This window comes from Phalaenopsis equestris, unplaced genomic scaffold, assembly GCF_001263595.1.
Source record: "Phalaenopsis equestris unplaced genomic scaffold, ASM126359v1 Scaffold000104, whole genome shotgun sequence".
NCBI lineage: Eukaryota > Viridiplantae > Streptophyta > Magnoliopsida > Asparagales > Orchidaceae > Phalaenopsis > Phalaenopsis equestris.
Window position 1 is genome coordinate 573,521 of NW_018164546.1, and position 25,007 is coordinate 598,527.

At 34.3% G+C, this 25,007-nt stretch overlaps 1 protein-coding gene across 2 annotated transcripts in view; it reads right to left on the reverse strand.

The window, feature by feature from the left end:
* Positions 1-25,007, reverse strand: part of LOC110020603 (protein SIEL) — a 58,794-nt gene that overhangs the window by 22,169 nt on the left and 11,618 nt on the right. For both annotated transcript variants that reach the window (XR_002293544.1, XM_020718757.1), the window contains exons 3-5: positions 22,202-22,435; positions 21,861-22,052; positions 2,480-2,620 (exon numbers count right to left, since the gene is read on the reverse strand). Coding sequence is in view for 1 of the 2 variants with exons in the window: in XM_020718757.1 (XP_020574416.1) it covers positions 2,480-2,620; positions 21,861-22,052; positions 22,202-22,435 (567 nt within the window). In the remaining variant the exon portion in view is untranslated. The remainder of the gene's footprint in view (positions 1-2,479; positions 2,621-21,860; positions 22,053-22,201; positions 22,436-25,007) is intronic.

Consider the following 25,007-nt stretch of genomic DNA (forward strand, 5'->3'; position numbering starts at 1 on the left):
TCGCGGTATGGCAGACGCAGCCGCTCACGATCTTTGGATTGCAGACGATCGGAGAAGGAGAAGCCTTGACACGGGAGATCGGAGATCGGAGATCGCGGAAGGGGCGGGATAGCGGACGATCGCGGGATATCGCGGAAGAGTGGAAGACGCAGGATTGCAGCCGAACGATCGTCGAACGCGGACGATCGGAGAGAGGCACGATCGGTAGATGAGCGGCGCTCGGTGTAGGCACAAACGAGGGCAATCACCGGAGAGAAGGCCGTGATCGAGCCGAGCGGGAGAGACTTTCTTTGATGGCTCTGATACCATGTGGTTTTTGAATAAATCTTCTCACACAGAATACATAGATAATTCACCTATAAATAGGTGAGTACAAGAAAAACAAAAGAAGGAAAGAAATCTTCCTACAATAAAGTAATTCCAATAACTATGGAATAACATAAATACCAATAATTAAGGAATTATACTATGACTAAATATAGCACGTACTAAATATAATTAAAGTAAATAATAATAATAAGGAGTGTAATTCCACACTTAACATCCAGATTGAATCCACTAAGATGTAGACACTTGATAGAATGAACTATGTTAGTTCTCTCATTGTTTTTATATGATTGAATTTAAATAATATGCTTCAAAGAACATTAAGTTTAGCTTAACAAACAATGAGATAGCTAGGATTAGGCGTTTGCAATTTATACTGGACTACTATACCTCAATTCGCCCAATTTGGAACAGGCCGTCAAAATTGGGCTGAAAGCAAAAATTCAAATGAAGAAAATTAACCAAACTGACTTCGTACCTTCCTAATCAAATGCCAGAAAGATCTCAAGGACTAAGCATACTGTTAAGCCGAGGAAAAAAAGCCTAGGCCTAGTCAAGAAGAGTAGGTAGTTTAATTTAGCAGGTCAGTTACGCCTGATTTATCAGCTTCGGTCAAACCAAACTCATTAGTTGAGGATCGAGGCGGTTGAGTGCAAATTAGGTTCCATTGCTAGTGCTATTATGTGTGGCCTAACTTTTTACCCCAAGTTTTTTTTTTTCTAAAAAAAATATCTTATATTTGCATAATTATTAGAGTTGTAAGTTTCTGCGATCAAATCACGGTAACATCTACAACAAAGGCAAAAAAAATGAAACCAACAGTTGGATGAACCTGTATAAAATTCTTATATGATATATGTGTTGATTTTTTTTCTATTTTTGGTTATTTTCACTTACATAGTAGCATTACTTAAATTAAATGTCATCTATTGTAAACGACAAACTCTAATATGGATCGACCAATGACCCATATTAGAATAAGTTGAGATTAACTAGATTCCACTTGAGGCTTATTAGGCTATGTGACCATGGTCAATCTACTAATGGTTGGTGTTGAACCATGATTAGTCTGATTTGATTTATGACTTCCGGCCTGAAAGGGCATTAATCAAGAAAAGAGACTCCTTGAACAAGAATGACCATGCAGGCTAGCTTAAATGATATGATCAGATCTATTCAAAGCTACATGGCTAAGCTAGGTCAACTCAACCAGTAACAAGCGCTTTGACAGCCTATTTGAGAATATTGACTTAGTTTTTGGCTAGTTTTTTGCTTAATGCTTAATTTGCCTTAAGCTAACCAATTGGCTAAGAAGACCAATTTCATGTATTAGGTCAACTCAACTTGAAGTAGGTAATGCCTAGAGTATAGAAATATACCTTCCAAGGGCTTTGGAGTTCGTGCAAGGGAATGACAACCATTTTTGCCCAATGGATTTCCTTAGTGCTAGGTTGTCATTCCAAGTACTTAAACTGGTCATCCTGAGGTTAGACAGGCTACAAATGTAGGCCAAAAAGACCAAACAATATTAGCCAACCTAAGCTCACAAGTAATTTTATTTATATTAATTATAAGCTATAAGTAGCTTTTTAGGCTTTACTAAGGCTGCTCGGGGGTGAAGTTGGCCACCCAAAAACAGAAGCACCTAGTGCAGCTTCTGGTCTCCCGAAGAACTCGTGAAGTCAACAAGATCGATAGCATGAATGAAAAGGGAATGTCTGCTGATTTAAGGCCGCATTGGGCCAGTCATGGCACAATTATTGAAATCATATGAACCCTAAGGCCATTCAACATCATGGGCTATTTTGACCTTTTTGACAGCTAACAGGTAACATGTTTAGAAGTTACTAAGATGAATAAATAAAGTCAAAATTAATTCAAATTGTAACATGAAAAGTTGTCAGAAACGAAGAAATGTCCGCTCATATATTTGGGACAAGGCTGATGATGATGATTATATAATAAAAAATTTTATATATTTATCAAAACGACAAGCAAGCTACAGTGCAAGCAATTCATATAAATCTTTCATGCATTAAATAAGGCATTTTATATAAATCTTTCATGTATTAAGGAAGAGCTATTAGAAGATTCAATAAATCTGTCCAAATAGATAGAAGATAAATTGTTTAAACTGGTAAGATGATATTACCTCCGCATGTCTTTCCAGGTTTGTAAGAAGAGAGTTTATTGCAGCTTTAAATATCTCTAGTTTAGGAAGCTTCACAAACAGCAGGAGTTTTCTTGTGGCCAATCTGGTTATGGCACCGACATCATTTAACAAACTAAGAAACTATAAAGATAACAAATCTATTAGATAGTTCGAACAAACTTCATCACTAAGCTTCCTCATAGCAAAATTCCAGGAACCACTAGTACAATAAAAATACAGATAATGAATCAATTGAAACTTCGAAGAAAAAAAAGAAGAAAAAAAAAGACTCTATCGGAGGAATATAGTTATAGGTAAATGAAGATACAAACTGCAAATGTACAAGAAAATGATGTTCTCTGGTCACAAATCTTTTCATGGCCCGGACGTTATTTAACAAGCCATGAAATTGTAATGATAACAGATTGATTAGACAAAGCTGAAATGGATTTTAAATAACATGCTTCAAGGGCCTAGAATTGAATGAGCCTAAAACAGAGATCAGAAGAACAATTTTTCAACCGTTTAGAATGATGGCAATCTATAAGGCTACCAGATAATCATGCAGAAAAATAAAAGATTCCATCTGAAATTAATCAGTGTCTATAATATTTAAAACATCGATATTGTTTGTAATTGTATCTTATTCTTCAAAATATAAAAGCAACTATGTTGCAAAATATTGAGCAAAAGCTACATATTATATGAACTTTATATCGATGGCTTCATGCAAGATTAGGTTTTAAGTCCAAAATGCTTTAACACTAAAGACAAATGGATCATATAGTCTAATAATTACACACTTTATTCAATTTTATTTTAAGGAATAGCATGCCTTACTAAATGCTTATTTTATCAAGGGAACTAGTTACTATTGTTGTAAACTTCCTTGGGTTTTCTTAGGAAATTATAACGAGTTCTTAATGATATGCCCTGTTGAAGTCATCCATCATAACTCCTAATGAAGTCATACATCAACATACTTCTCCAAGAAAGCAAATAGGTCTCATTTCATTACCAACGCAAGCATCTTACTTTGAATTTGTTGCATTATTTGTAGTTTATTTACTGAGTTATTTGTTGACAATCAAAAAATTAATTGGCATGGATAATCAAAACTTTATAGTTGTCATTAAGTTCATTCTTATGTTTGGGGTAGTAGTGATGGAAACTGTGTTTAGTTTATATGCATAATGTAAGGTTTGTACATTCTACCTGTGAAAATTTCTGCCAGTCTCAAACCTTATTTTTTAAAAAAACTAGAATCTATCACATTTATATTTGTGTTTCACTTTTTTTCTTTTCAGCATAAATGTTAGTCCTATTTTTTTATGTCGAGATCTACAACCTTTTAAAGGAAAAGGGCATCAACTCTTCCCAACATATATCTCAGCAGATCAAGTTCTGAATTTCCTCCTGCAAGTCCAAAGCCAAATTCGCAATGTCATAGTACTGATTCAAGATTTTGAGCAAATTTATCAATTGAAACTGCACATGTTCTAAATAAAAGCATAATTAATTTTTTTAATAGAGAGAGCATCCAATAAGTGATATTCTAAGGTGACTTGTGTGCTAAACTACAATTCATAGTTTCTAACCTTCTTGAACAATATCATCAATAAAAATCTCTAGAGGATAATTCTTCACATCCTATAGGAGTTGATGATGACCGTCATGTATAAAGCTTGCATGATTTCCACTAGTTGAAACCTAAACTCACCTAGGCTTTAGCAATTTAATCTTTATCTTCCCCAATAAACTCATTGATTTGTGGAATCATTATTGACAATTCAATAATTTATGGATAATATAGTTATTCTAGAATTACTATTTTGTCAACTCATCAATCTGCAAACGATTGTAACCATTATATAATTATTATTCCTTGAATTTGTATTTCCTATTAGATGCTCCCCGAGAATCATATAAGTACTACCCAACCAATTCTGTCCATTGTTTTTATGGTCTCGGAGCCCTAAATTTATTTCTTAACATTTCCATAAGTTGCAGCCTTCATAGTCACATTGCCTAGAACTTACAAGTCTACTGCTATAGTCCTCTTTCTGCATTGTTAAAAATATTTCCCCGTACTACGTACTTCATCATCGCATGCAACAAATAACTATATCACTGTTGCTGCCTTTTTGGTTGCGTTGTCGCATTTGTTTCCTTTTACATTTTTTTTCTTGTGAACAAACTTACATGTTCTCTCTACATTGACAACAATAACAAAATTTGTATACCCTTAATCTCAGATTCCTTTAGACTTGAGGGATGCAATCTAAATCCAATGAAAGATGGAAAAACATCCATTCAACATATTGGTTGAATGGAGAGAATTATCAAGATTGGCCTCAATTTTTTTGGATGTTCTTAAAGAGAAAAAGAAAATCAAGCCTTTTACAAGACACTAAAAGATAAAAACTTTCTAAATGCACCTAGAAAAACATCTATAACAGCTACTTGCATATCATTTTTCACATTATCTTTTCTCCAATTCAAAAATTCTGATATCTTTTTTTTAATTCCTAGATAAAAAATTTATTTCACACCCACCTTATCGTAACAGCAATAAAGTAACCATAGGCAATAGATCCTTGACCACTGTGGTCTTTCAATACATTATTCTTATAAACAAATCCCTCATACTCTGGCATGTCCTCATGTACCTACATTATTTACCAATTTAGCATCAATTCAAAAGCTAATTAAAAATTTAAGTACAGTGCTGTATTTTATCATTCATATTGCCTTTTAGAACAGACTATAAGGAGAACAATTGAGCTTACTAAAGTAAAGGATGGCATCTACCACGCAATGAAATCTAATAATTAAGAAAACTCCATACATTTTTTATTGTAATATCTTCTACCAGACACCCTTATGTCCAATAAAAAAAATGGCTTCAACAACTACCTCAATCACCCATCACGAGATGTTATTAAAGACATGTTTCTTTGATTATTCAAATTAAAAATATTAAAAAATTTTAAAGGCACTTACATACATACAGCTAAACTTTCATATTTGCATGCATAGCACTCAAATATTTACTATTAAATCAAAGATATCGCTATTAATAACATTTTAAAAAAGAATTGCACCTTTTCAAGAATAAATTTATGTCCCCAAAATATTATAAATGTAAATAAAAAATTATAGGTGTAGATATATAAATACATAGGAAATGTGTGGTATGCAGGTAAACTTCTCAAAATCTTAATGTGGTGTTTGTGAACTATCAAAACATAACTATACAAAAATTTCAATGAGCAACATAAGAATTTTCATACAAAATTCATATGTAATTGCCATCCCTATCATATTTCTCAGATGATCAAAAATAAATTGGGTTGAAACGAAAAGAGAGATCAAACAATGCCAAAGTTTACTTTAACTATTTTCTCTCATTAGGCTCCCAAAAGATAAAAATAATACATGAGTCCTACGGTGCATATACACACATAAAATGTACTAATTAAATAAGAGAAAATCACCTGTTTGTTACCTCCCGAGAATAATTTTGAGGGGTAAAATGCTTTAACCACCACTCACAACATAAGTCAATGCCTCCAACAACCTTATTCCAAAGATATTTGAAAATGTTGCATTTTATTCATGCACATACTTAAATCGAGGAAAACTTGATCCTCAAGCAATTAAATGTGTTTTCATTGATGTAAGAGTGCAATTACTATTCCCCATGAAAAATATGAGTCTCTGTGATTTTACTTTCAACGAAAAAGAAGAAATTGTTTTCTTACGGTTTGCCCCAAGAAATATCATTCACAAATATTTTTTTCTCCAAAATTGTCCATCCTCACACCTAATCTCAAAAGATAATGCTATCTCAAACTCAACGCTCATACCCAAGACAATTTACTCAAAAAGAAATGCATATTTTTTTATGCTAGCCTAATCAATCGAGTAAATCATTGTCACTAAATCTACTGAGAGAACCACCAAAGCTTACAAATAATGAATAGGAATTACACTTTAATCAAAAAAGATCTTTCTCACCAAAGCCTACAAAAGAATGAATAACAATTCACTTACTTTTATCAAAAAAAAGATCTTTCTCATAATCAATGTTCCTTTCTTACATGCTTTCATATTACTTCTATCCCTAAAATAATCTTTGAGGCATTAAATAATGTGAATTAAAATAATGTTACAAATGAACAAATAAAAGCCCCAATAAAATAAAACATGTAAATTACTAAAAAAAAGAAATCAATAAGATGTCGAAAGGTTTTTACAGTAAAATAAAAATTCAAAATTTTACTAGAAAAATAAATCAAAAGCCTAAAATAGTCTCCATACTATCAACAAGCAATCAATTTAATCTCAGGGCCTTAAAGTGCTGAATTTTAGTCCCAAGACTATTAAAAATTGATTCAAATTAGTCCCTAGGTTGAATTTCATGCTTAAAGTTAAGGTACTTCAGAAATAAGAATTTTAAATGAACTTTTATTTTTATTATTACTCTATTTTCATATATAATGAAGTACTTCTCTATTATGTAATAAAATATTTTATTATTATTATTATTACATTTCTTAAATAATAAATTCTTTTTATTTGGGGAATTTATCGATTCTATTGATAAAATATTCAAGTTCTTTAAAAAGGGATGACTATATTTGATTATTTACTTCATGAAATAAAGATTTACCCTCATTCATAAACTTAAATAATTTATTACATATGAAAATAGAATAATAATAAAAATAAATTTCATTTAAATTCTTATTTCTAAAATACCCTCTAATTACAATTTGGTGGCAACTTTCGCAATGAAATTCAACTTATGGACTACTTTGGATTATCGTTTAATAGTCTGGGACTAAAATGAAGTACTTGTTGATTGTTTGAGGATTATTTTGAGCTTTTTCTCTAGAAAAATTTCAAGTTGGACCACCGGCCAAAGATTTCACATATACATATGAAAATGATTACTTTAAAACATACTTTCTAATTGCTGAAATGAACATAATTAAATTGCTTATCTTCAGCATTTAATTGGGACATGAAAAAATAGAAATCTTACATGAATGCATTCATAGATAATGACCCAGTGAAGGAAATATATGTAAAAGACTCGATGGGATTTGGCTCAAATACAAATAAAAGGTATGATAAATGACAAACATACTGTATAGGTTGAAATGATCTCCAAAAGCACGGTCTAGTAGGTTCTCCAAGGTAATGCTTAACATATAATATGACCAAAGTATTTCACAGTTTTAGGAGAAATATCCACACTAATAGTTTATCTAAACAATACTGACTTAGGAAAAACATAGAAATAAAAAAAAAAATTTTGAAGTCAAAGAAATTGGAATTCGAAAGTACTTTATTTACATGATGTTGAAAAATTTAGAATAATGTGGAATAAAGCGAATAATTTTATTGATATGAAAATAAGGTATAAATAACCTTTGCATGAATCCTAGAAAAGAAAAGACAATAAAAAGAAAATAACAGGAAATGAAAGATATAACGTCTGATATCTCCAATTAATTGTTTAGAGATAATAAAAACAACATAAAATAGAAAAGGAAATAAATCCAACTCAAAGAGATAAATTATTCTTCATAACTTCTCACATAAATAAATTATTTCCTAATATAACTTCTAGCACTCCCTCTCAAGTTGAAACATGATTGAAAATCATGTTTAACTTGGATTAAAAAATACAAAAAAAAAAGGCGAAGAAGATCCTGCAAAGTAGAACTTGATGTCTTCATCCAGTACTGCAGTTGTCTTCAGTAGCAGTTCCTGCAGTGTCTGTAGGATGGCGGAAGACTCCTACAGATAATGTTATAGGGGAGTTTGTAGGGAAGTAGAAAATTGGGGTTGTCTTTGATTGCATTTCTTGCAGGGTCTGTAAGTAGGCGAAAGGCTCCTATACGTAATGTTGTAGGAGAGTTTGCAAGGAAGTAGACAACCGACAGGAAAAACTAACTTCTAGTTGATTGCAGTTCGTGTAGTGTCCGTAGATAGGCGAAAGACTCTTACGGGTAATGTTGTAAGGGAGTTTGCAGGGAAGTAGACAACCTGCAAGAAAAAATGACTTCTAGTTGATTGTAGTAATCTTTGACTGCAATTCTTGTAGTGCCTGCAGGTAAAAGGAAAACTCCTAAAAGTAATGTTGCATGAGAGTTTGAAAGGAAGTAGACAACCAATAAAAAAAGTTGCAGGGTATGACCTGCATTAAAAAAAAAGTTCCAACGGAAGATCTTTCTGCGGGAAAAGGCTCTGGAGGACTTGCTGTAGGAAAATCTCTGGAGGATCTGTAAGACTGATATGTTCCGCCACCCACGGATCGGTTGGTGGAGTTGCCAAGGATTGCATCTTTTGGAAGGGCGCATTTAACCTCAATGGATTTCCCACCCACAACACGAAATTGCTTCTGAACCACTTGATCGACACAATCTTCTGAGTCGAAAGATATGAAGACGAGACCTCAAGGTTGTTGTGTGCTCAGATCATACATCATGACGACATTGGTCATGGTGCCAAAAGATTCAAGTATTTGCGGAACTCCATGTCGAATAGGGTGGAAGGAAGCTCTCGGACAAAAATCTTTTTGGTTTGAATACTTCCATTGCCGCCGATGAAAAGCTTTCCCTGACCCAAATCCATCGATCTCCTTTCTCTGTTTGTCTACCTGAACGAAGAAGATTGGAAAAGAGTTTGGTTTCTCGGAGGAGAATCTGGCGGCGAAGTGAAGAATGTTTGAGAGACGGGTGAGAAAGCGTCCCTTCCTTCCTACAGGGAGGATAACAGGAAGGGAGTCTAGTGGCTCTAGAGGGAGGACCGGTGGCTAGGGTAGAAAATTTGGCTTTGATACCATATTGAAATTTAGAATAATACAAAATAAAACAAAATAATTTTATTGATATAAAAATATGATATAAATCACACTTACATGAATCCTAGAATATGAAAGACAAAAAAAAGAAAATAATAGGAAAGTAAAAATATAACACCTAATATATCCAATTAATCAATTCATTGTTTGGGAGTAATGGAAACAACACAAAATAGGGAAGCCTAAAATAGAAAAGAAAATATATCTAATTCAAAGTAATAATTTATTCTTCATAACTTCTCACAGAAAAAAAATATTTTCTAATTTAACTTCTAAAACATGAAATTGCACGATGCCAATATAGAATCTTATATTGCAACGAAAATCTATAACAAACTTATTAAAAGAAAAATGTAAAAATAAAAGTTGTTGAGAGCCTCATAAAATTTAATTATAAACACAAAGATATCCTAGAAGACACAACAATAGAAAATTCCACTTATCAAAACTAACGTATGTGAATACTTATCTAATTATCACACATTAGATCCAATATTGTCTACAATCTATATTATTGGTGTGTTAAGTTAATTAATTCACAAACCAAAAAAAAAAAAAAAAAAACTAACCTTAAGGCAGCATATAGATTTCTACAGAAATTGAGTGAAATCACACACAAAAAATTCTATTAGAAAGAGGTGTATTTTACCTTCGAAGCATACATAGATTAAAAATTTTAGATTATATAGATTCCATAGTTGACCTGATATTAATTTGCATATCTTAAGAGGCAGCCCAGCGACTTAAATTATTAAAAAACATAATGTGTTAGAAAGATAAAGCACAAAAATTGAACGTGGTTTGGCACAAAAATTTGTGAATTACTATGAAAAAAAAAATTATCCTAGAAAGTTTAAAGATTTAATGGAATAAATCTATGAGGCATTATTGCGACAACAAGAAAACCATCAATATTGCACAATCCCATACAACATAACCATAGAAAACATATTCAAAGTGATAGGCACTTTCAAGTTATAAAATGTAAATTGGGAACTGCGCCATTTTAACCTAACAAGATGAGACATAAGCATAAAAAATCAACAAAAAGTAAACCTCAAACCAAATATATACATATATAAAATTCATATCAATACTGGAGTTAACCCAAACCACGACGCAAGACACGAATTTATTAATAAATTAAAAAACGGATACAATGATGATACAAAAGAGAAAGAAATACACTACCCAAATCAAACACAAAAACAAATAATACAAGACCAACACAAAAACACACAACAAGCTTGACGAGGAGGAAGTTCGGAGAGAGATGGTGCCAAGAAGGTGGCTGCGGTGAAGGCCAGAGCGATGTCGGGTAAGAGTAAGTCATCGCTCCACAAGGCGTCAAACCGCAGCCGGAGGAAACGAAAACATCGTCGAAGACTGGAATCCGGAAGTGGAGGGAGTGGTTGCCGACGTCAAGGAACGGAGGCACGGATGGCGACAGCGGATACACAGATGATGGCCAAAGTCGAGGATTGGAGGCAAAGAAAGACCGAGAGTTGTCGGAAGAGAGGAGGCAACGGTTGGAGGCACTGGGAAGGTCTGATGGGGGTTGCGGATAGCAGTGAGTGAGGCGGCAGGATGTTGTGGATTGCAGGTGGGAGTGCTGCGGTGGAGGGAGGCACTGAGAAAACCTGATGGGGGGTTGCGGCCTGCTGTGGGAGAGGCGGCAGGGAGGCTGTGGACTACAGATGGGAGTGCAACAGTGGAGGGAGGTGTTGGGAGAGCCTAAAGGTGGCTACGGTCGCTATGGGAGAGGCGGCAGGGGATAGGGAGGCAGAGGAACTGCCAACTGGAAGGTTGGATGGGAATCGAAGGGATTGCGGCTGCTTGCAAGGGAGCTGTAGAAGGATCGACGAGAAGCTGAGGGACAACAGGTCCCTGGCAGCTGTGGGCTAGCAGAGAGATGCTCGGCGGTGCTCGAAAAGAGCTGGAACGGTGGTAGGTTGTAAAATTGCATACCGGAGCGGGAGAGCAAAGATAAACACCACCTCGGGCGGAGTTACAGCCGAAGCACATTCCTTATCCTTGGATACAGCCCTCAAGAGGGAAAATATTCTGACAAAACTGAATTCAGGCTTCAAAACAGACCCCTAAAACTAGACGCCACAACTCCTATTTATAAGAGACTTGACTTAACTTTAGGAAACATTTAAATTAAGAATGAGAAATAAAATAAAAATCAATATCTTAGATTTTAGGAAATTTTAAATTAAAGGAGAATAAAATTAGGATTTAGGCATTTTAGGAATGGTTTTAAATTAGGCCTAGGGAGGAAAATAAGAAGAGGGAGAAAGGAAAGAAAAAGGGAAGGAGAAGAGAAAGAAAGGAAATAGGAGGAAGGAGGGGCTATGGGGCGCCCGGTCCAACTCGGTCGATCCCTCATGAGCACCACGTCTATATACATATCATAAATCATGAAAAAAAATTAATTTTTTTCATCATCAATAAAAATACTTAATAAAAAATAAGATAAACTAAAAAGATCAAATTAAGAAATTATTAATAAAATCTATAAGAAAATGTTGTCATAAGAAAATATATTTAAGATTTAAGATAACTTTATCTATTTTTTGTTAAAAAATCTAACGTGTTTGGCTTGAGAACTCACAATGTTGCACAATCACCCCATGTTGCTCACAATACTTTTCGCTTGCTACCCTCCCGACTCAAAGCACCTCTCGCTTGCAAACTTCATGCTCGCAGTCGTGGGAAACCCACTTGCACAACCTGCTTACAGTCCTCGCTTGAACTCTAAAACTTAAGCAAAAAATTATAAATTGAAACCTACTTCAAGCTACATTAGCTTATCATAATATCATATAACGAAGACTATTGCAATTCTAATAGTATCATGATTTGAGGCACCCTCGTCAAATTTCATAAGGTGTAGATATATCATTGGAAAATCCAGCACAAATATTGGTGCAATTCTCAAGCAAGTCCGTTGATTTTAACAAGCCTAGAGTTAGACTAAACGTCTAAATAAGATGAATCTAACGACTCTAACTTAAATCAAGCCTTTTTGAGTACAGTTGAAAATTTTAAAGAATTAATTGAAATATTAAACAACCCCCAAATTTAGCATGCCAGAGTTGAATTGAGTGGCTTGACGAGAGGATCTAATGAGCCTAAGATTATTCAATTATTCCAAAATTACAAAATTCCAATCAATAATGAAGCCTATACAATACCCCAAATTTAGCATGCCAGAGTTGAATTGAGTGGCACGCTTAGAGGATCTAATGAGCCTAAGATTATTCAATTATTCCAAAATTACAAAATTCCAATCAATAATGAAGCCTATACAATATGATATCTTATTTGTAAGATCAGATATTTTCTCTTCCTCGCCCGCTATTGAACGCACGAACAACCTTTCTCTTTTGATCACGAGAATCATGCAATCATGTAAATATTGCAATCTCCACTTGTGGCACCTCTCCTAAATTGCATGAATCCCACGATCTTCTCTTGTCGCCTTCTATATGTATACCTCATGCGATCTCCCATGATATTTCTTTTTAATGCCTTCTTCATTTCATATCTTTCTAAATTTGCTCGTTCCCCAACTGCCACAAATCTGAAGCCAAAGGGTGGGGAGATACCACACCTCATCCCACTTGTCGCTTCACAACCACAATCATAATAGCACCTTCTTTCTCCCTCTCACCACTCTCCTTTTTCATAACTACTTGAACCACTGAATACTTAGAAGTGAATTTTTTATTGCCTCGACGTAAGTAACTGTTATTTATTATAGGATAAAAGTATCATTCGTCAATAGGAGTGTTCATCCTTGCTATTCGTACTAGATCTATTGTTACCTTGAAGGATTGCCAGCTTTGCCGATTTTACTTCATATATTTCTTTTTGCACTTGTTATAGGATTTATTTGTAGCTCATAATGAAAAAAATTACATGTCTAATTTTATTGCTGCAAAATTTCCTCCAAATTTGAATAAATTCTATAATTATAGTTTTATCTTTTCTCACATTTTACCTTTATGAAACTGCATGTAAATGCATGTCATAACACAAACATTTGTGAAGAAGTATAATTCTTACATATTATGTCTGTGAATATTCAGTATGTTTGAGTGTGATAGTATTGACATTCCCGATTTCAAGGTGTGTTAAAAACAATTATATAAATACAAATTAAATTAAATTGAATAAATTGTTTAATTAACCACTGATATAATTTTGTTTGATTGGAAATAATCATATGTTCATAATTAGCATATTCATAATTCAATACTCATGTGATTATATGACGTTATATATGTATAATTGTTCATATTTGTAGTTTATGTTGCATGCCTCATTTTTGTTGTCATTTAAGATTTAATAAATAACTGTTATTTACTGATTTTGCATGTAAAACTCATTAATATTTTTACAAAACAGGTTTTATTCAGCCACTAGCGAGACAATCTCCACCGAAGCAAACTTTTGAATTTTAGATTTTCTATTTTTTATTTTTTCAGTATATACTTTAGTTATTGTATTTTCTTTTTTGGGTATGGGTAATCGCTCCATGATGTCATTTTAATTTTGATTCAATCAATTTTTTATTTATATTTCAGTTGTTTAAGTAAATTATTAATTATTGAATAAACTTTATATCTCATTGTTTACTGTTATTATCATTTGCATATAATATTCCTTTTGATCATACCCTGTGTTGTCCAGATGTACCGCATTTCGGACTTGGAATATGAGAGTGGTATCAGAGTTAATATATTCTATTCAACCTTCTTTTATTTGCAATACATATCCCATGTGCTATTAAGACTAGATAAAGGATACGTTATTCTTATTAGTTGATTTTGATTCTGAATAAATTTCAATTATTTAGAATGGTTCCAAAAGGAAAATGCGTTGCAGCAACTAGTGCAAAAAGAGTCCCGAGAGCTACTATAGAAGCAATACCTATCCCTAGAAGTCTTCTCTCCCAGAGTCGTCGTCATGTTGATCTCGCTCAAGCAATAGAAACCACTGGAGTGTTAAATCTCAACCTGGCAACTCTTGTTGAGATTGTGACATGGAATGTTATACAGGCATTACAAGCCAGTTTTGAGGAACAAATTGCATAAGCAGATTAGGCTATTCAACAAGCAACGCAACCTACACAAGTAGCTCAATTGGTACCAATAGTAGCCACTATGGAGGCAAAACCTAATCAACCAATGGTGGTAACCAATGTGAGTACTATAGATTAGTGATGGACTAGTTTCTGAAGACACATTCTTCTACCTTAAACGACATGATTGGCCCAACCGAGCCGACGCGTGATTTCATGATAATGAGAAGAGGCTCTGAGATACCAAGTGTCCTAAAGACTGTAAAATGGACACTGTGATATTTCAATAGTTTGAAGTTGATGATTGGTGGGAGAGTCACTGTCGCAACACATTTGAACCATACAGTAGTTTATTAAGCAGATTTCAAGAGACTGTTCCCGAAGTAAAATTTTCTCATAAAGGATCGGTCTAAGCTCATGAACGTCTTAAGGAAGCTGGAGCCAGAAACGAAAATTGTCGAGGAGTACAAGACACAATTTGCTAAGATCGTTTAATTCTTTTCATCAATTAATCAGCATGAAGATCAAAATATTTATCATGTACTTTTTAGCTTGAGAGAGAACATTTGAAGGTGTATATCGGCTGTCAAGTGCACGACTTATAAAATGGTGCACGGAGCTATTCACGCGGAGATAGAATTTAATGTTGGTGAGAAAAAAAATTTTGGAAACGAAAAAATTTAGTTACACAAGTGAATCAGAATTCTCAAAAGAAGCAGCATCATAGTCAATAGATACATGAGTAAAAAATAAATCATTGTAGTGTTTATTGTGGGAAATGACATTCTAAAACTTACAACTTGATCATCGATAAATGCTTCAATTGTTATAGTGTCAACCATAAAGTCCATGATTGTCCCTTCAAAGTGCCAAGTCAACCACAACTAATCCCCAGCCAAGAGAACAAATCCAAGCAACAACACAAGAATAAATGGCAAAGATGTAATGTAGGTCAATATCAAAAGCATCGCGAGAAGGGTTAAACAAGCCAAAATTACATTTAGCCTCGACAGCAACATCAAGTGATGGTGTCACAATCATAACAATAATATCCTCCTACATTGCAGTGTCAGCAATGCCAGCAACCGCCATTAACGTATTAACACCCTCCAAAAAAATAGCACCAGCCTCAACAAGCTCAAGCTCAAGGGAAACCCATATAGGCGATTCCACCTCGAGCATTATTATGACGCAACAAGAAGCTGTAAAGCTCTTAATATGTTGGTGACATGTATTACCCCTATTTTAAAGCAACCGACAAAGGTAATATTTGGCTCTAGAGCATCACATTCATTCATATCAAGTTAATTTACATCTAGTGTATCGATATTTTCATTACAATCACGTCTATCAATTAATGTCATATGACTCACCGGTGATCGTTACTCGGTGTGATCGTGATTGTGACATTATCATCAATGACATGCATATATCTGCTACTCTCATAGTATTCCTACTGGTCGAATTTGATGTAATCTTGGATATTGGCGGGCTATCTACATAGAATGCTATTATAGAATATCATAAGAGATGGGTAAATTTCTGTATAACTGACCCAATCCCTTTTCGTTTAGATGGTGGTAGAGGAGTTGTTTCTTGTTCAATGTCGGAAATTAAAGCTTGTAAGTTGATCTCCCATGGGTGTATTAGTTATCTAGCTCGCGTGATAGATTCTAAGAAATCTAATGTTAGCTTAGATGTGTTTGAGTATTTCGAGAATTTATTGATATATTTTATGAAGAACAATTTGGCTTAACACCAGATTGCGAGGTCGAGCTCATCATAGAAGTACTTTCGGGTACCACTCTAATTTCTGAAGCAGCATATTGGATGACCATTGTTGAACTCTAGGAGCTCAAAGTTCAATTGCAAGATTTGCTTGATCAAAGATTCATCTAGCCCAGTATTTCTCCTTTTGGGGAATCAGCTATGTTTGTCAAGAAAAAAATTGGAAGCATATTGTTGTGAATCAACCATACAGAGCTGAATAAGGTGATCGTCAATAACAAGTACTCACTATCTCGTATAGATGATCTATTCAACAACTACATGGCTCTTCTATGTTTCTAAAATCGACCTCTGATATGGTTACCATCAGTTAAAAAACAAGAATGAAAATCTTTCGAAGACCGCTTTTCGATCTAGATATGAGCATTATGAGTTTTTAGTGATGTCATTTAGTTTGACCAATGCCCCTAATACTTCTATGGACTTAATGAAACTTAATGAATAGAGTTTCCAAAACTTAGATCGATTTGTCATCATCCTCATCGAAAATATTTTGGTATACCCAAGGATGAAGAGGGTCATGCCAAACATCTTAGAGCAATGAATACTCTTCGAGAGAACAAGCTTTATTTCAAATTCCCTTAGTATGAATTTTAGCATCGAGAAGTGGCATTAATGGGTCATATTGTCAGTGAAAATGAAATTTTTGTGAATCCTACAAAGAATAAGGTAATAATGGGTTGATCAAGACGGAGTCATGTCACCTGGATTCATAATTTCCTTAGATTAGTTGGATTTTATCGAAGATTTGTTGAAGGTTTCTATCGCTTTCTTGCACCTCGTTGACTAAAAAGGTTATTAAGTTTGAATGTTCTGATGCTTGTGAGCAGAGTTTTGAGAAACTCGAGAATTATTTAGTAGCCTCAATTATTACAATTCTTTCTGGCATAAATGTATTTCAAATTTATAGTGATGTTTTACATCAACGGTCGGGATGTGTTCTAATGCGGCATGGCAAAATTGTAGCTTATGATTCTAGATAACTCAAAGGTGCAAGAAGAATTATCCTACCCATGACAAATCGATCAGTTGCCTTTCCCTTGAATAGTTGAAGACTAACTTTAAGGCGTTCGTTGTGAGGCCTTTACCGATCATAAAAGCTTGAGTACATTTTCACTCAGAAGTTGAACTTGAGACAAAGATGATGGCCCAAGTTGATGAAGAACTATTATTTAGAAATTTAGTACCACTACGGTAAGATGAATGTTATCACAAATGCTTCAAGTAGAAAATATTAAACATACGCGCTTGGTTGATCATTCAGGAGCATCGGTTAGCATGGAAGATGGAGCAACTTCAGCTCGAGATAGTACCAACATGAGCTAAATCCTATCAAGTGTCAGTTATCAATTCATCCTACACTTGTGAATCGCATTTGTGCACACATATGATGGATACAAACTTACTACAACCATGAGAGCAACGCTTGATGGGTTGAAACCAGAATTCAGTTTCGCTAAAGATGACAATTTGAGATTTCAAGATCAGAAGTGTATAATAGATCAGAAAGAACCTCGACATGAGATAATTTGTGAAGCACATTCTACTTCATATTATGTTCATCTAGAAAGTAATAAGATGTATCAAGATCTCAAAAAGTTATTTTGATGCCCAGGTATAAAATAGATGTAGTTGAGTTCAAATCTAAGTGTTTGACTTGTCTGATAGTCAAGACCCAACATCAGAACATTGTGGCTTGTTGGAATCTCTTCCCACTCCAGGGTGAAAATGGAAAGAAATTTTCATGGATTTTATGGTAGGCTTGCCTAGATTGAAGCAATGACACGATGTTATTAGGGTTGTAGTCGATAGACTAAGCCAACTCATTTTTACCAATAAAGTCGACATGTTCATTGCATTAATTAGTCAAGATCTACGTAGATAACATCATTTAACTGCATGGAGTCCCAACTGCTATTATACTAAATTGGGATGAAAAACTTCCAGGTTATGGAAGCAAGCCCATGATACTATGGGCACAAGATTGGACTTTAGTGTTTCTTTTCATCCTTAGACGGACAATTGAAGTGTGTCGTCGTCAGACTTTAAAAGACTTGTCGAGAGCTTACATTTTAGACTTTGAAGGTAGTTGAGAGAATTATATTTTATTCGTGGAGTTTGCTTATAATAGCTTTCAGGCTAACACCGGCATGGCATCATATAAGGAACTTATGGTAGGAATAAAATATTCAAATCTCAGTTAGTAGATCAAGTTACAAAGAAGATTTGAGCTCGACTACATGCAGCCTAGAATTGTTATAACTACTTGGAACTAAAGCACAAGGAGATTGAATTCAATATTGTAGATCATGTTTTTCTAAGGATTTCACATATACGCGGATTTACAAGATTTTTCCATAATGGAAAGCCTTTGCCTTGCTCCAATTGTCCCTTTAAGGTGATCGAGTGAGGCAACTAAATTTTATACCGTTTAGCACTTCCTCCAAAACTTGCAAAAGTACACAATGTCTTCCATGTCTCTCTAGTTCGGCGTTAAATGCATGACAACTTTCATATAATCTGATATATAAGTCGTTAATGATTCAAGGAGAACTGAGTTATGAAAAAAGTACCAGATCGCAACTTAGAGCATGAAGTTTGAAAACTTTGCCACAGATATATCCCTTTTGGCTTAGTACTTTGGAAGACCCAGTTAAGACGAGAAGCAACTTGGGAGATTGAAGAAGAGATGTGTAAGATCCAAATTTAACCCTTCCTCTCCCCTATTGAGCCACACAAATAGCCTTTCTCTTTTTATAGCATGAATCACGCGGAAGATATTGTGATCACCTCTCACCCCGCCTCTCACAAATCATAGGATTCCCGCAATATTCCCATGTCGCCTCCTAGATTTGAACCTCGTGCAATCTCCTGTAAGATTTCTCTTTACTTCCATGATTTCACTGCCTTTTTGAATTTTCTCGTTCCCAAACCGCCTCAAGTTCCCATAAACCCAGGTTGAACGGTAGGGAATTACCATTCCACATCCTACTCGCCCTATCAAAACAACAATCACAATAACTCTTTTCTCCCACTCGCCCCTCTCTTTCTCGTTAACCTTAACAACAGAGGACCAAAACCCCATCCTTCGTTCCTCTTTTCTCGACTGAGCAAGCATCGTGAGCCTATCATCTTCCTTTGTTTTTTTTCTTTCCTCTACTTTTATTCTAATATAATATATATATATATAAAATATATTAATTATGTTGCACCAAATTAATAAATAGTTATATTTAACGTCTTTAATTATACAAGTCATTATATATTGAATTCTAAATTTTGTAGGATCACCAATTGTACTGTTGAACACTTAGAAGTTGTTTTTTAGACTCCTTAAGATAAGTAACTATTATTTGTTATAGGTTAAACGTACCATTCATCCTCATGATCATTAATCCTTATTATTTATATTGGATCTATAGTTACTATGTAGGATTGTCAGTTCTGCTAATTTTATTTCATATAGTTTTTTTTTTGTACTTACTATAAGATTTATTTGTTGCTTGTAACAAAATAATTAAATGTTTTATTTTATTACTGTAAAATTTTATGCATATTTGACTAAAGCCTGCAATTATAATTTTATATTTTCTTGCATTTTAGCTTTATGAAATTGCATGTAAATTCATGTCATATCATAAGCCTAACATGTTTTATACATATTATACATGTGGAAATTTTGGTATGCTTGTGTGTAACAATGTGTTGGTTAGTAAAACCCTTTTTGATATTGGCTAATCGGGTCGACGGGTCCACAAAATAACGACTTTATAGTATATCTCCGTGTTTCTTTGGGTTAGCATTGATCTTCCCAATTTCAGGGCGTGTTAAACAAACTATATTAATATAAATTGAATAAGCTATTAAGTTATGTGATTATATGATTTTATTGGATTGGAAATAACTGTATGTTCATAATTGAGCATATTCATGTTTCAGCACTTGTGATTTTATGACGTTATATATGCATAATTGTCCATATTTATTGATCATACTGCATGTTTTATTTTTTATGTTGTTTGCGCTTTAATAAACAGTTGTTATTTATTGAGTTCGTTTATCAAACTCACTCGTTAATATTTTTACATAACTAGTTCTATTCAGCCACTAGCAAGTAGGCCTCCACCGGAGAAAACTTTTCAGTTTTAGTTCTCTTGTTTTTTGCATTTCCTCGTTTTTTTTTTAGGGTCTAGGCACTTGTTCCCTGTTGTCATTTCAATTTTTCTTTAAGTTGTACCAATGGACTATTAACAATAGAATAAAATTTATATTTTCTTGCTTATTCATGTTATTGTTTGCATAGAATCTCCCTTTTGTGAATACAAAATAAGTTCAATTTTTTACATCAAGTCTTGTATTGCCAAGTTGTACCGCCTTTCGAATTCGGGGTGTGATATTATTAATACATAAATCAAACATTCATTATAGAATGGAAATGTCACTATCATCATTATCATTTTTGAGAGGTTTACCGTATACCATCGCTAAAGCGAATAGGAGCTCTTGATTGTAAAGGTGGACCTTCAAACCTAAGAATCGCAGCCAAACAGGAATGGTAGGAGGTTCACTACGAGGTCAAAATCCACCGTCCATTTTAAAACTTTCATCAACTGGTTGTCTATTCGAAGGAGTCTTCTCGCAAACAAATGAGCGTAGTCTACATCATTTGATAATTGAATGAGAATGTGTCGACCGAGAACGTGTCGACTATCCAATTTACCAATCTTCCAACCCCCTTTCAGCTTCATTTGCTCAAAATCCTTTTGAATTAGCTCAAGTTTAGGGTTTCCATAAAGAAACTTACCTACTAAAAACAGACGGCAGGGCACAGCTAGGGTGGAGATCCCGACATCTGTGAGAAAGATTGCAGGTTTGTCATTTTTACGGGAAGCTTTTTGAGAATGTCGGTTTCAATGCCAAGAGCAAAATTATCGTGGTAACTTTGCGAAAACATTACATCTGCGAAAGAGGGGCGGGAGCGGGGTTATCACCGGCGAGGGTGACAGCGTAGGAAAGAACCCTTGACGCCATCACCTTGGTCGGTGCCTCACTGCGTGCGCACTGTCGCTGAGCAGCAGGACGCAGCGACCGAGAACGACACTCAACGCAAACGACAAGCGGTGTGCGAAGCAGCAACAGCGACGTGCGACGAGGGCGAAGCGACGGAAACATCGAATCAGCTAGAAACAGCGACGACACGGTGTTGGTGTACCTGTCCAGAGAAGACAACCGAGAACGAAGAAGGCTCGGTAAACAGCGAGCGAGATTGTATCTGAAGCCGACGAAACAGTAGCCACTCACGAAGACGATGGAGTGAAGCCGGAGGTTAACGCTGGGTTTCACCATCGGGCGAAACCCTAGAAGAGCTCGCCGCCATTGTTCATATATATATATATCAGCTATTTTGGTCCAAAAATTTTATAAAGACCAAAGAAAAAAAAAGACAAAAGAATATAGGCCTAGAGACTAAATTTTCTCGAAATTAACGGTCTTTAAGTAAATTGCTACCAACTAGATCTGATTGGCTCAGTTTGTTTTCAGTCGTTGCCAAATTGTGTTCTGCCTTACAAAATACTATAGATGATTAAATAAATTAAATTATAAGTTAGGAACCAAGAGCATACCATATGCATATGTTTTTCCTGAATAATCAAACAATCATTTGCTGCCATTTGATGCAATGTTTCCAAAGCCTGGTGACGAACAGCTACTGTGTGGTCATTTAAAGTGTCCAACAATAAATCCAATGCAGCAGCTGAGAAGTGGATAGAGAGAATGCAGAGAATCCCAATTGATTTGCATGCGACCATTCGCACCTTTTAGATACGGAAATAAATTTAGTTGGACAGATTGTCCAAGAAGCAGACATGAAGAGCGCACTTTAACAACTTTAAATGAGCCTAAACACAAGTTCACGTCACAAAAAAAAAGGTATTATAGCATAACAAGCATTATCAAGTTATACCTCATGGAACTCATCCTCAATTCCATGCACAAAAGCTCCTGCTGAGGAAGAGAAAGGAAATTTAGAATTTCTTAGAGTATGTTCAACAAGAGTATTTTCAATGTTCTGAGTTCCCAAGATTTTCTTAGACAAGGATTGTAATAGCATGTTCTCTGAGACGCCTTGTACTTTTCCCATGGCAGAAAAAGCTTCAACCCTCACCTTCATATTCATATCTCTTGCCATTACACAAAGCTGAATGAGACAAAAGACAAAAATAAAATAAAATAAAATAAAATAAAAAATGTATGACTATTAATAAACCTTTCGTAGCAGTATGATGATCTAGTATAGAAAGTGCTAATTGCCCAGATCCTTGTGTACATTTGCGCCGTTCATTTATGAAATTATAAATAAACAATAATGTCTTTGCTTGTTACTAATTCGTTTTCATCCATAAAATAATTCAACTGAAAAAGGACAACTAATCAAGGGTTTGTCTTAAAAACCACAAAAAAGAGAGATGGGCTGCAAAATATAGATAATAAGGTAAGGATGAATAGCAGCAGAAAAAAAGGTTCTTTCATTGGAGAACCCAGGTTCTATAAGAGGATGAAGGGGAATTCTCTTTCCATAAACTTACATACCCACTATTTTATCTATTTCTCTTTTTCATCTAGGAGTGTGCATTAATTGGTTGAAACCAAAAACTAAAACCGAACCAGGCATATTTGATTGATTCAGTTCTATTATACTACCAAGGATTGTTTTTGGTTCTAGAAAAAAAGGCTATTTAACCCCAAAAAAAATTGATTAAACAAAAAAATAAATTATATTGCAGTTAAGTTATTCCATTAACCAATTAGTTTAACAAATTTGTTAACCAATCAATCTAAACTAACCGAATGTACACATCCTCATTTGGATTTCAAAATTCGGTTAAACTAAAATCAAACCTAATAATTGTTATATTTTGATTTAATTTGATTCAGTTCAACATCTAATTTTATTAGTTTAGTTTTGAATGTTATTTAGTTTGATTTATACAGTTTAACGAATTTATCAATCGATCCCACTGAACTAAACGATTGCACACCCCTGCTTTCATTTTCAAACTCCAATACTCCTTCAGTGATCCAAAATAATCGAACTTAGCATTCCCTTTGTAGATGAAGAGAATCAAATACAAGAGGTGGTGCTCAAAAAGGCAGAAAAACAGCTACAATCTATTAATTTAAAATCAGGAACTAGAGTTTGTTAAGAAGGCACCGTAATTGATAGTTGCAATCTAGTACACGAAAAGGACTAATTGCAAAAACCAGATGTTATTTAGAGAGGAGATGTGGCATTGCATTTGATGATTATGTGAGATGGGCATTTTAAGCATTTGTCAACAATCCAATCGACAAAATGAACTTCACTAGGTAAAATTGAACAATCTCAATCCCCATGACTTCTAACCAAGTTTCTCGGCTACGTAAAATCTTTTCATCAATGACTCGATCCTCTTAATAAGATGTCCCGTTTAAAAAGCGATTCACTCCTATGAGTCTAGTGGAAGAAAAGGAAATAAAAATATTTTTCTAAAGAATGTATCACATAGCATTGGAGACCATATGTCCCTCCTTGTTGATGTATAAGAGCATCATAGTAGCTCGACAGGTTACTATGGTTCTCTTCTCTAATAGCTTAACTTCTACCGCTCTACATCAACATAAAAGCAAACCAGTGAGATGGGAAAGGGTCTACTTGACCACCTCATCCAACATAAAGGGCTCAAATGGCTTCAAATTTTTAACATTCACAATGGAGAGGATATCCCCATAAGTGGGTGGCTCCACCTCACATGCATTATCATTGATAATCTAGAGAATATTAAATGGTACATTAAAATTTTGGCTTAATTTTGCCGTCATGGCCTTTCAATCTCTCTTCTTTGGCGTTGAACTAAATGAGATCTTCAAGCTATTTTCTACTCGGCTACAATTATGTCGTAGCTTATAGCTCTATTCATACTTATAGAGTTATTTTTGTTGACCCCATAAGCCTAAATGGTTATTATGTGGCTGAATATTAATTTGATGATAGCAAATCTAATGCAATGTTATATAGTCGCATATTTCTAAAAGAAATTCATATAAATATTAACCGCTGAAATGACAATCTTATTTGCTAAACTAGCTTTGGTTCATTTGCAATCTGCACATGTGCTCAAGTAAAATCAACACGTCCAAAGATGCAAAGTACATGTAAATCATGCCTAACTATGTTAATAAAAACAAAATTATATCTTATGAGTTGCTTCAAAGTTTGTGATTTTTTTTAATTTCCACAATAATTTATTAGAACATAAATGTTTGTACACAATAAAAAAAAAATGAAGCACATTTGACATATTTGAAAATCTAACATAATTGAATATTTATTAGAGCTAAAGAGGAAACTATATAATACTTAAATTCATGTTCCCTTGGATTCAACGAGTAACATGTATATGATTTCATATATTATATAATAAGCTTGTAAAGAAAAAAGAATGCTTTAGAATGTTTAAGGTTTTAAAATATTAGTATTCTTCCCAAATTGTGCAAATCAATGTGCACCGAGCACGACCTAGTTTAATAATACTAAGATCACATACCAACCCAACAACTAGTTTTTTTTCTAATCGTTGAAAGGATATTTTATGAGGACTTTTTGAGGAGTTTTTAGGAGACATTTTGGAAGGTTCTGATAGATATTATTTGCCTGTAAATAAGAGATATAATGAAAAAAAGCTAAGGGAGATGATGAAATATTAAGTGATTCCATGTTTAAATTATTTTAA